At 41.4% G+C, this 12,956-nt stretch overlaps 1 protein-coding gene across 4 annotated transcripts in view; it reads right to left on the minus strand.

Moving 5' to 3' along the window:
• Nucleotides 1–3,990: 3,990 nt before the first annotated feature.
• Nucleotides 3,991–12,956, minus strand: part of LOC126215350 (V-type proton ATPase 116 kDa subunit a 1) — a 124,967-nt gene continuing 116,001 nt past the window's right edge. For all 4 annotated transcript variants that reach the window (XM_049942036.1, XM_049942037.1, XM_049942039.1 and 1 more), the window contains exons 16-17: nucleotides 7,274–7,445; nucleotides 3,991–5,629 (exon numbers count right to left, since the gene is read on the minus strand). In XM_049942036.1, the coding sequence (XP_049797993.1) occupies nucleotides 5,527–5,629; nucleotides 7,274–7,445 (275 nt within the window). In that variant the 3' untranslated portion in view covers nucleotides 3,991–5,526. The remainder of the gene's footprint in view (nucleotides 5,630–7,273; nucleotides 7,446–12,956) is intronic.

Consider the following 12,956-nt stretch of genomic DNA (forward strand, 5'->3'; position numbering starts at 1 on the left):
CAAAACTGCATTTGGATCAGACTTCCTTAACTCTTGTGCAGAAATGTGTGCAGTATACTGCTGCATTCATTTTCGGTAATCTACCACAAGAATTCAAAAACCTTAGCAGTAATCCACACGCTTTCAAATCTAAACTGAAAGGTTTCCTCATGGGTCACTACTCCTATTTTGTCAAGGAGTTCCTTGAAAAATTAAGCTGATTCTTTTTGTGTTGTCGATTGCAGTTACTTAAACTTGTGGCTTTTCTTTTTTGGGGGGTGCATAAACATTTTATTTTTATCTGTTATCACTTTTATGTTGTAATTTCATGTACTGACACCCAACCTTTGAGATTAGCTCCTCAATTTGGTCCTAGAGAACGTCTATACATGAGCGATGTACTTGAGGACATTATTATGAAAATGAAAGAGGACACAGATGAAGATGAAATAGGAGATATGATACGGCGTGAAGAGTTTGACAGAGCTCTGAAAGACCTGAGTCGAAACAAGGCCCCGGGAGTAGACAACATTCCATTAAAACTACTGACAACCTTGGGAGAGCCAGCCCTGACAACATTCTACCATCTGGTGAGCAAGATATATATAGCAGGCGAAATACCCTCAGACTTCAAGAAGAATATAATAATTCCAATCCCAAAGAAAGCAGGTGTTGACAGGTGCGAAAATTACCTAACTATCAGTTTAATAAGTTACTGTTGCAAAATACTGACACGAGTTCTTTGGAGACAAGTGGAGAAACTGGTAGAAGCCGACCTCAGTGAAGATCGGCTTGGATTCCGTAGAAATGTAGGAACACTTGTGGCAATACTGACCCTACAACTTATCTTAGAAGATAGATTAAGGAAAGACAAACCTACGTCTCTAGCATTTGTAGACTTAGAGAAATGCTTTAAACAATGTTGACTGGAATACTCTCTTTCAAATTATGAAGGTGGCAGGGGTAAAATACAGGGAGCAAAAGGCTATTTACAATTTGTACAGAAACCAGATAATTATAAGAGTCGAGGGACATGAAAGGGAAGCACTGGTTGGGGAGGGAGTGAGACAGGGCTGTAGCCTCTCCCCGATGTTATTCAATCTGTATATTGAGTAAGCAGGAAAGGAAGCAAAAGAAAAATTTGGAGTTGGGACTAAAATCCATGGACAAGAATAAAAACTTTGAGGTTTGATGATGACAGTGTAATTCTGTCAGACACAGCGAAGGACCTGGAAGAGCAGCTGAACGGAATGGACAGTGTCTTGAAAGGAGGATGTAAGATGAACATCAACAAAAGCAAAACGAGGATAATGGAATGTAGTCTAACTGTATCGAGTGATGCTGAGAGAATTAGATTAGGAAATGGGACACTTAAAGTAGTAAATGAGTTTTGCTATTTGAGAGCAAAATAGCTGATGTTTGAAATAGAAAGGATATAAAATGTAGACTAGCAATGACACGGAAAGCATTTCTGAAGAAGAGAAATTTGTTAACATCGCGTACAGATTTAAGGGTCAGGAAGTCTTTTCTGAAAGTATTTGAAGGGAGCGTAGCCCTGTATGGAAGTGAAACATGGATCATAAATAGTTTAGACAACAAGAGTTACAAGCTTTTGAAATGTGTTCCTACAGAATAATGCTGAAGATTAGATGGGTAGATCACGTAACTAATGAGGAGGTACTGAATGGAATAGGGGAGAAGAGAAATTTGTGGCATAACTTGATTAGAAGACTGGATTGGTTGGTAGGACATGTTCTGAGGCAACAAGGGACCACTAATTTAGTACTGGAGGGCAGTGTAGAGGGTAAAAATCTTAGACCAAGAGAACAATACACTAAGAGGATTCAGCAGGATATAGCTTGCAGTAGGTACTGGGAGATGAAGCAGCTTGCACAGGACAGAGTAGCATGGAGAGCTGCATCAAACCAGTCTCTGGACTGAAGACGACGACGACGACGACGACGACGACGACGACGACGACGACGACGACGACGACGACGACAGCAGCAGCAGCAGCATCGACATCATGCAAACTACCAAATCTGAAGAGAAGATGTTTTTATAATGTGAAAGATTTCCGCAACATTCAGTATCAGCAGCAAGACAGAGAACTTCTAGTCACTGGGAAGAGCAGTGCTTTGCTGTAGTTCTGTCATATATACAGGTTGTAACAAAAGTGTATGGCAGAAATTGCAGGACACATTGGTCACACACAGACGAAGAAACTGTTATAAAAACATTTGTCTGGAAGCACTGTGTTTCCACGTTGAAACTCATTTTCTCCAACTCATTAATTACTGAGAACACCTCGGGCGGGGGTGGGGGGTGGGGAACGTCGACCTCGGGCGGGGGTGGGGGGTGGGGAACGTCGACCTCGGGCGGGGGTGGGGGGTGGGGAACGTCGACCTCGGGCGGGGGTGGGGGGTGGGGAACGTCGACCTCGGGCGGGGGTGGGGGGTGGGGAACGTCGACCTCGGGCGGGGGTGGGGGGTGGGGAACGTCGACCTCGGGCGGGGGGGGGGGGAACGTCGACCTCTGACGGGGGGGGGAACGTCGACCTCTGGCGGGGGGGGGGGGAACGTGGACCTCTGGCGGGGGGGGAACGTCGACCTCTGGCGGGGGGGGGGAACGTCGACCTCTGGCGGGGGGGGGGGGAACGTCGACCTCTGGCGGGGGGGGGGGGAACGTCGACCTCTGGCGGGGGGGGGGGGGAACGTCGACCTCTGGCGGGGGGGGGGGGGAACGTCGACCTCTGGCGGGGGGGGGGAACGTCGACCTCTGGCGGGGGGGGGGGGAACGTCGACCTCTGGCGGGGGGGGGGGGACGCCGACCTAGAGTAATTATACAGAGAACCGACTCGTGGAGATAACATCTTGGACCTATTGATAACAAACAGACCCTAACTTTTCAACTCTGTATGTGCAGAACAGTGAATCAGTGATCATAAGGCTGTTGCAGCATCCCTGAATATGGAAGTTAATAGGAATATAAGAAAAGGAAGGAAGGTTTATCTGTTTAGCAAGAGTAATAGAAGGCAGATTTGAGACTACCTAACAAATCAAAACGAAAATTTCTGTTCCGACACTGACAATGTTGAGTGTTTATGGAAAAAGTTCAAGGCAATCGTAAAATGTGTTTTAGACAGGTACGTGCCGAGTAAAACTGTGAGAGGCAGGAAAAACTCACCGTGGTACAACAACGAACTTAGGAAACTACTGCGAAAGCAAAGAGAGCTTCACCCCAAGTTTAAACGCAGCCAAAACCTCTCAGACAAACAGAAGCTAAGCGATGTCAAAGTTAGCGTAAGGAGTGCTATGCGTGAAGCGGACTCTGCAAGAGAGGCGCTCTGCATCGCGGTGTAGCTTGCTCGCCACGTTTCGAGAGGGTGCGTTTCTGGATGAGGTATCGAATATATTGCTTCCCCCTACTTATACCTCCCGAGGAGATCACGAATGTAAAATTAGAGAGATTAGAGCGCGCACGGAGGCTTTCTGACAGTCGTTCTTCCCGCAAACCATATGCAACTGGAACAGAAAAGGTAGGTAATGACCGTGGCACGTAAAGTGCCCTCTGCCACACACCGTTGGGTGGCTTGCGGAGTATAAATGTAGATGTAGAAGAACGCCGACCTGCCCACCCACACACCCACACACCCACACACCCACACACCCACACACCCACACACCCACACACCCACACACCCACACACCCACACACCCACACACCCACACACCCACACCCACACGTGTGTGTGTGTGTGTGTGTGTGTGTGTGTGTGTGTGTGTGTGTGTGTGTGTGTGTGTGTGTGTGTGTGTGTGTGTGTGTGTGTGTGTGTGTGTGTGTCTTGTGATGTTGATGACCGACTGAAGTCGGTAACTGGATTCATTTTTGTGTGTTGTAACTGGAATGAAATTGTTAGAACGTTACACTATGGTTTACAGAAAACAATGCAAGGCGGTGTAAGTTTAATCCATCACGAAAAATCTTGTTTTGATAATTAATACACAGAAACAGTCAAACACAAATTTAATGCAATTCTTTATAATACACGTTACATACAACTTATTTCCAGTATAAGTAATACAAACTCAATCTTCCCAATTTAACAATTCATTTAGTTGCAAAAATTTTCTAAACTAGTAATCTTAAAGAACAATCTACCCTCCTACCTTTCTAAACAGTAACTGACAAGCACAGGATGATTAGTAAACATTTTTCTAAACATGTAATCAGATCTTTACTGCTGTCATGGGAATTTTAAATCGATCATTGCAATTACTTCCACGTAAGGAGCGACTTAATATTCTGAAGTGTAAATTGCAGCCACTGTCAATTTATATTTTAGAAATATTTGCTAAAAATTCCATTATAACTACTGTCACAAATTTTATCACCTCAGATCCCAACACACTGTATCATAAATTGTGCCTTGATACAGGGAAGAGTGTACATAGACTAAGAGCGCAACACTCAAAAATATGATTTCTTTAACAGAACGTAAGAGTAAACCAGGATTTTTCTCCATCCCTAAAGTAGGACTCTGATGTTTTGAATCTGCCCCTCTTATCTCATACGTATATGAATCAACTTACTATTTGATCTTGTGTCTACCACTGGCGAAATTAGTAGTGGTCATAGAGGCAAACAATAAATATTTTCATATTCGAGAATCCACTTCTAGCAGTCCATTTGATAGTATTCCAAATGAACATAAAAACAGTATGCAATATTACAGACAGACTGAGCATAAACTTATCCAGTAGACTAAGTATCTGGAGTATCTCAAATCTACATCTTGTCATGTATGTGATAAGCATGATACGTCTCTTATACCTACTGTTGCAATAAATTATGGAAACTTTAGTTTAAATTACTATGTCAACAGGACCCATAATTTGAACAAGAATGGTCTTAAGTACTTTGATCTCTTCCTGGTAGCTTGAAAGAAAAAATATTATATTCGCAGTTGATGTGCTGCTACACGGGGAATGTATCAAATGAATTTGGCTATTCTCACAAACATATCTGACAGAATAGTACATTAAAACAGGGTTACTCGTTCTACAGAGTTTCCAAAGAATTTGCTTGAAGAGCTTGAACTTTAAGATGATAAAGTATGTATCTTTTACAACTACTACTGATTTAGGGAGTGATCTTACTGTAGACTATCTACTGACTGGCATTACTTTTCTGAATGTATATTATGTGCAAAGTCTGCCACCAATTGAACAGGAATTCTAATACTGCGAAAGGTCAACAGAACATCAGTTTGTAGTTATTACTCAGTACCATTAATTTAACACAGACACTATTCACAATCACCATTAGTTTCTCAAAATGCAACCAAATTTGTGGTATTTATCTTTACACAAAAAATGGTCATGACAGAAAAGTCTCATTCTTTGGAAAGTTTATAATGAGATATGCTAAATATTACAGGTAATCCATTTACAATAATCTACAAGTACTGCACAATGAGAAGAGACTGTCAACCTCAGCACTTAGAAGTAGTGCACAGCCAGGAAGACAGAGGTTGCATTGCTGTTTCTAATCCTCCGGTGCTTGAGATGCAGAATCCAGGATTGCCTCAAATGAGAATGGCTGGAATGAATATCCCACACCAGCATAGAACTTACTCTGGAACTCCACCCTGCACAGAAAATCACAAGGTACTGTTATTTCACATCATTCTCAGCAAACTACAGAAGCCTCTAATGGACGTAACGACGACATCACCTCCTTCAACAGTGAAAGTTCTTAGCAGCTATTGAGGCAAGAGAAAGTGGCCAATTATTAATTTGTTTTTCAAAGCTCATTTCAGTGTATATAGGAATACTCAATGAACATCTTTAACCATCATATTTTACTGTCTAAAAGATGTCAACTTTACAGACTGTAAGTGTAAGCAGAGCTTGGTCTTTTGCATTCCAAGTTTGTTTAGAATGGGTATCACAGGAAGCAGATCCACTGGGCATTTAGAGCAACCTGCTTTGAACAACATGAGCAGGTAGTACACACTGAGAATTTGACTGACTGTTCTCCTCCTCATGTTGGCAGTATGTCAAGCTTGTGTGTTTCTCACAAAAGAAATCTGGCGAAAATGCTTGAATGGGGGGGGTCGAAACCACAACAACCAGTACAAGCCTCAGACTGTGTAGCACAGGATCTGTGCTTCATTTCTCTGGAAGGTGGCTGGACGTCAACTTTCCCTCCAATGACTTCACAGCACCCCTTATACTGGCACCTCACTAGCATATAAATAGGCTTGTTGGAAGTCCTCTGTACCCTTGCACCTGAAGGTGACTGGCACGCTGCCTCATTGCCAACACTGTTTAATGTAACACACATCTGTTCTCCAATCTTCTAATGTCACAGCAACAAAAGCATCAGGTTTTTTAAAATGTTTTTATGACAGTTGCATATCATGCAACCCCCCCCCCTACACACACACACACACACACACACACACACACACACACACACACACACACACACACACACACAACAAATTGCATATCTTGCGATAAACACATTTTTTGACGTCGTTGCACAGTCAATATAAATAGATTATTTTGTCTTTTTTTCAACCTATAGATCGGCAGTGTCAAATATTAAAATATTGTAATTTATAAATATAATACAATTCACATACACAGAAAAAGAATGATACAAAGGGGGGGGGGGGGGGGGGGGGAAGAGTACAAATGAAAAAATTTACTCGGTGATTAAAATGATATGATAAAGGAAAAAAAAATAGATTTAAAACCATTAATGGAATAAAAGTAATAATGAAAGTCATTTCGATAAAAATTTAAAGCCGTTATGAGTTTCAAACGTACAACCTTACCCTAATTGTTACACCATGTAACCAGCCAATATTATACTATTATATTTTAATTCTATTGAGTGTCACATAAAATTCCGACTTCTTTTCCACTGATTACTCCCAGACTAGGTCCCACCAGGGTGAATGACTGCAAGTGCAATACCTGGTATCATAACCTACATCATCATACAGATGGTTTCACAAAAAGTCAATCTCACCACTGAGGATCTCTCCTTGTAAGTGCTCATCTACTGCTGAATGCCCCTATTACGCAGTGATGGGACACCTTTACTCTTTCTGCTGTTCACTGTACATTTCAACAAATTTAATAGTGGGCAGTTGTTTCAAAAATTTAATACTCATGCTGACACTTTTCAACTGCTTATGACCAATCTATGTTTGTGCTGTATAGCCATGGCTACTAACTGAACGTTTGTAGAACATTTACTCTAATGACAGGGCACTCACCAGTGAAGCCGCAATGTGTGGAGGAATGCAGATAGTCCCTCCATAAGCACCAAGATGCCCACAGTAAGCACTGCCCAGAAGGCAAATACCAGCCATAGGGCGAAGCCTCCAGTCCAGCCCTCCACTACCAGTCCATTCTTCATCACCATACTCCACAGCACCTCAGACAGCTCTGGAAAACCATTTCAACATATGGAGTAAGCAATCTACTGGACATAAAATACCTGAAGACAAAGGGCAAGAACTTATTGAGAACAATGCACAGCATCTCTATAACAAATAAAAAAAAAGGTACAACGAATTGTTTATACTATTCATCCCATGTTTTACAGATTTTATGAAATTATTAAATATGATAAATAATACTGAACAAAGCACAACACTTCCAATTACAATTATGCCCGAGTTTTCATACTACAGTTTTTGCTCTCACAGTACAGTACTATCATTTGTGGTTCAGTAAGCATGTGTCTTATGTGATTTAATGGGGTGACTTGGGCCTCTGTATCAAAATTACCTAAAATATAAAAAACTGTAACTGTCAGAAATGACTAATTCTTAACTGTGAAAACACCTAACTGCAGAAAGCTGAGCTCTCAGTAGTTCAAAATGACATCTTCCCTTTCTTGACACACATATCACAGTACTGTATTAGACAATATTCCGACAGGACAGAACTCCGAGTTCAAAATAAATCACCTAACTGCATTACTTGCACAAGTTTCTTGACAGTGTGTAACTGCTGCATCAATACATTCCACAACGTGTTATTCAAAGCTGACAGGTTCTTATTAATAAATCTGTTCCCTAGCAATCTGACACCATCTCCTCAAATGCTGCTGTGCAAGTAATTCTTTGCTGAGAACCTCAGCTGTGTCGGTGGCGTTATTTATCAGCGCTATTACTTAATTTTCATGTCACTCCATGAAAGAAACAAAAAAAAATTCTGGGAGATGAGTAACACTGCAAGATGACCCAATAACAATGCTATAGCTTATACAATCATGATCTTCCTGGCTGGAACACCTCTAATGGTATCCTGACAGGTATCAAATGTATGTTCTCCTCTTCCCTCTGCCTTTTCCCTGACCTGCTAACTGCATCCATTTTTCATGTCGTCCAGCAATTCAAATTGTCAATGTTCTTCCCCCTCCCTTTTTTAGTGTATTTCTTTTCATGACCTTGTAGCAGATAATTTTTCTACAATATATAAATTCTAACTGAGATATTTTCCTTATTCATATCATTCCATACCTTTTCTTTCTTCTCCTATTCCTAGAAGCACTTCTTCCTTCATCATTGTCACTCCATTTCACTTTATGTATTTTTTCCACTACCATATTTCAAAACCACCACAGGATTATTCCTCTCTCTTTCTTCCTGACTGTCTGCAATTCATTGCTTTATAATACTACACTCCCGACTTGAACTTCTGAAAAAGTCGTGCTCGGATAGCTCAATAACAAAGGACTTGCCCACAACAAGTAAAGTTCCGAGGTTTTAATCAGTCAGGTTGTTCCAACAATATCCTTGTCTACCATCTCTCATATGTTTCCTCACTGACCATTTTCTGTGCCTGTTCTTGCTTTTTATACAGCCCCTTTATCGCTCTATTGTCCTTCCAGTTTGCAACTACATCTTTCAAGGTGGTCAAGGGAATACTTTAGTCAACCAAATAAAACACCTTTCCTTAATAAATAAAAAACTAAAATTTTGCATTCAGGTAACTGATTTTTCAGATACCTCATCATTTACAGTAACATGCTGTTGTTGTTGTTGTCGTCTTCAGTCCTGAGACTGGTTTGATGCAGCTCTCCATGCTATTCTATCCTGTGCAAGCTTCTTCATCTCCCAGTACCTACTGCAACCTACATCCTTCTGAATCTGCTTAGTGTATTCATCTCTTGGTCTCCCCCTACGATTTTTACCCTCCATGATGCCCTCCAATACTAAATTGGTGATCCCTTGATGCCTCAGAACATGTCCTACCAACCGATCCCTTCTTCTGGTCAAGTTGTGCCACAAACTTCTCTTCTCCCCAATCCTATTCAATACTTCCTCATTAGTTATGTGATCTACCCATCTAATCTTCAGCATTCTTCTGTAGCACCACATTTCAAAAGCTTCTATTCTCTTCTTGTCCAAACTATTTACCGTCCATGTTTCACTTCCATACATGGCTACACTCCATACAAATACTTTCAGAAATGACTTCCTGACACTTAAATCTATACTCGATGTTAACAAATTTCTCTTCTTCAGAAACGCTTTCCTTGCCATTGCCAGTCTACATTTTATATCCTCTCTACTTAGACCATCATCAGTTATTTTGCTCCCCAAATAGCAAAACTCCTTTACTACTTTAAGTGTCTCATTTCCTAATCTAATACCCTCAACATCACCCGACTTAATTCGACTACATTCCATTATCCTCGTTTTGCTTTTGTTGATGTTCATCTTATATCCTCCCTTCAAGACACCATCCATTCCGTTCAACTGCTCTTCCAAGTCCTTTGCTGTCTCTGACAGAATTACAATGTCATCGGCGAACCTCAAAGTTTTTATTTCTTCTCCATGGATTTTAATACCTACTCCGAATTTTTCTTTTGTTTCCTTTACTGCTTGCTCAATATACAGATTGAATAACATCTGGGAGAGGCTACAACCCTGTCTTACTCCCTTCCCAACCACTGCTTCCCTTTCATGTCACTCGACTCTTATAACTGCCATCTGGTTTCTCTACAAATTGTAAATAGCCTTTCTCTCCCTGTATTTTACCCCTGCCACCTTTAGAATTTGAAGGAGAGTATTCCAGTCAACATTGTCAAAAGCTTTCTCTAAGTCTACAAATGCTAGAAACGTAGGTTTGCCTTTCCTTAATCTTTCTTCTAAGATAAGTCCTAAGGTCAGTATTGCCCCACGTGTTCCAGTATTTCTACGGAATCCAAACTGATCTTCCCCAAGGCCGGCTTCTACTTGTTTTTCCATTCGTCTGTAAAGAATTCGTGTTAGTATTTTGCAGCTGTGGCTTATTAAACTGATTGTCCAGTAATTTTCACATCTGTCAACACCTGCTTTCTTTGGGATTGGAATTATTATATTCTTCTTGAAGTCTGAGGGTATTTCGCCTGTTTCATACATCTTGCTCACCAGATGGTAGAATTTTGTCAGGACTGGCTCTCCCAAGGCCGTCAGTAGTTCCAATGGAATGTTGTCTACTCCGGGGGCCTTGTTTCGACTCAGGTCTTTCAGTGCTCTGTCAAACTCTCCACGCAGTATCGTATCTCCCATTTCATGTTCATCAACATCCTCTTCCGTTTCCATAATATTGTTCTCAAGTACATCGCCCTTGTATAGACCCTCTATATACTCCTTCCACCTTTCTGCTTTCCCTTCTTTGCTTAGAACTGGGTTTCCATCTGAGCTCTTGATATTCATACAAGTCGTTCTCTTATCTCCAAAGGTCTCTAATTTTCCTGTAGGCAGTATCTATCTTACCCCTAGTGAGATGAGCCTCTACATCCTTACATTTGTCCTCTAGCCATCCCTGCTTAGCCATTTTGCACTTCCTGTCGATCTCATTTTTGAGACGTTTGTATTCCTTTTTTGCCTGCTTCATTTACTGCATTTTTATATTTTCTCCTTTCATCAATTAAATTCAATATTTCTTCTGTTACCCAAGGATTTCTACTAGCCCTCGTCTTTTTACCAATGTGATCCTCTGCTGCCTTCACTACTTCATCCCTCAAAGCTACCCATTCTTCTTCTACTGTATTTCTTTCCCCTATTCCTGTCAATTGTTCCCTTATGCTCTCCCTGAAACTCTGTACAACCTCTGGTTCTTTCAGTTTATCCAGGGCCCATCTCCTTAAATTCCCACCTTTTTGCAGTTTCTTCAGTTTTAGTCTACAGTTCATAACCAATAGATTGTGGTCAGAGTCCACATCTGCCCCTGGAAATGTCTTACAATTTAAAACCTGGTTCCTAAATCTCTGTCTTACCATTATATAATCTATCTGATACCTTTTAGTATCTCCAGGGTTCTTCCATGTATACAACCTTCTATCATGATTCTTAAACCAAGTGTTAGCTATGATTAAGTTGTGCTCTGTGCAAAATTCTACCAGGCGGCTTCCTCTTTCATTTGTTAGCCCCAATCCATATTCACCTACTACGTTTCCTTCTCTGCCTTTTCCTACTGTCGAATTCCAGTCACCCATGGCTATTAAATTTTCGTCTCCCTTCACTATCTGAATAATTTCTTTTATTTCATCATACATTTCTTCAATTTCTTCGCCATCTGCAGAGCTAGTTGGCATATAAACTTGTACTACTGTAGTGGGCGTGGGCTTCGTATCTATCTTGGCCACAATAATGCGTTCACTATGCTGTTTGTAGTATCTTACCCGCATTCCTATTTTCCTATTCATTATTAAACCTACTCCTGCATTACCCCTATTTGACTGTGTTTATAACCCTGTAGTCACCTGACCAGAAGACTTGTTCCTCCTGCCACCGAACTTCACTAATTCCCACTATATCTAACTTTAACCTATCCATTTCCCTTTTTAAATTTTCTAACCTACCTGCCCGATTAAGGGATCTGACATTCCATGCTCCCATCCATAGAACACCAGTTTTCTTTCTCCTGATAACGACATCCTCTTGAGTAGTCCCCGCTTGGAGATCCGAATGGGGGACTATTTTACCTCCGGAATATTTTACCAAAGAGGACGCCATCATCATTTAATCATACAGTAAAGCTGCATGCCCTCGGGAAAAATTACAGCCGTAGTTTCCCCTTGCTTTCAGCCGTTCGCAGTACCAGCACATCAAGGCCGTTTTGGTTATTGTTACAAGGCCAGATCAGTCAATCATCCCGACTGTTGCCCTTGCAACTACTGAAAAGGCTGCTGCCCCTCTTCAGGAACCACACGTTTTTCTGGCCTCTCAACAGATACCCCTCCGTTGTGGTTGTACCTATGGTACGGCTATCTGTAACACTGAGGCACGCAAGCCTCCCCACCAACGGCAAGGTCCATGGGCTGTAACACATATTGCAAACCTACTCATATAGCCTGATATTTACATAACTTCTAGAATCATCATATGATCACCATACCTTTAACGAGTGAAAAAGGCCACATCAGCTCCAATGCAAGACAATTTTTTTAAACACAATGGATAATCCGTGAAGGATTAATGTGGTAAACCACAATACCTGGCAAATTGAGACCTTCAAAGAAGACATTCCAGTCACAGCATTTCTAATGTATATCCCCAGGGTGACTGACGGAATCGGCCACATTCTTTGAAAGCACAGCATCGAGATAGTGTAGATACTCACTGACATAAAATTAGTGAGTGCTTCAGATCAACCAAAGACAAATGGCACCCCACTCATTGCATCAGCAGATTATTACACTTGTTGTATACACTGAGACGACAGAAGTCATGGGGCAGTGATGTGCACATACACAGATGGCAGCAGTACCACATACAGGAGGTATAAAAGGCCAGTGCATTGGCGGGGCCATCATCTGTACTCGGGTGATTCTTGTTAAAAACATGTCCAATGTGATTACAGCTGCATGACAGGAATTAAACTCTGAACAAGGGGCGGTAGTTGGAGCTACACACATTTCTGCCAACAGATGCACAGGACCCTAAAATGAAGTATTTC

The sequence above is a fragment of the Schistocerca nitens genome, chromosome 12 (assembly GCF_023898315.1).
Source record: "Schistocerca nitens isolate TAMUIC-IGC-003100 chromosome 12, iqSchNite1.1, whole genome shotgun sequence".
Lineage (NCBI taxonomy): Eukaryota > Metazoa > Arthropoda > Insecta > Orthoptera > Acrididae > Schistocerca > Schistocerca nitens.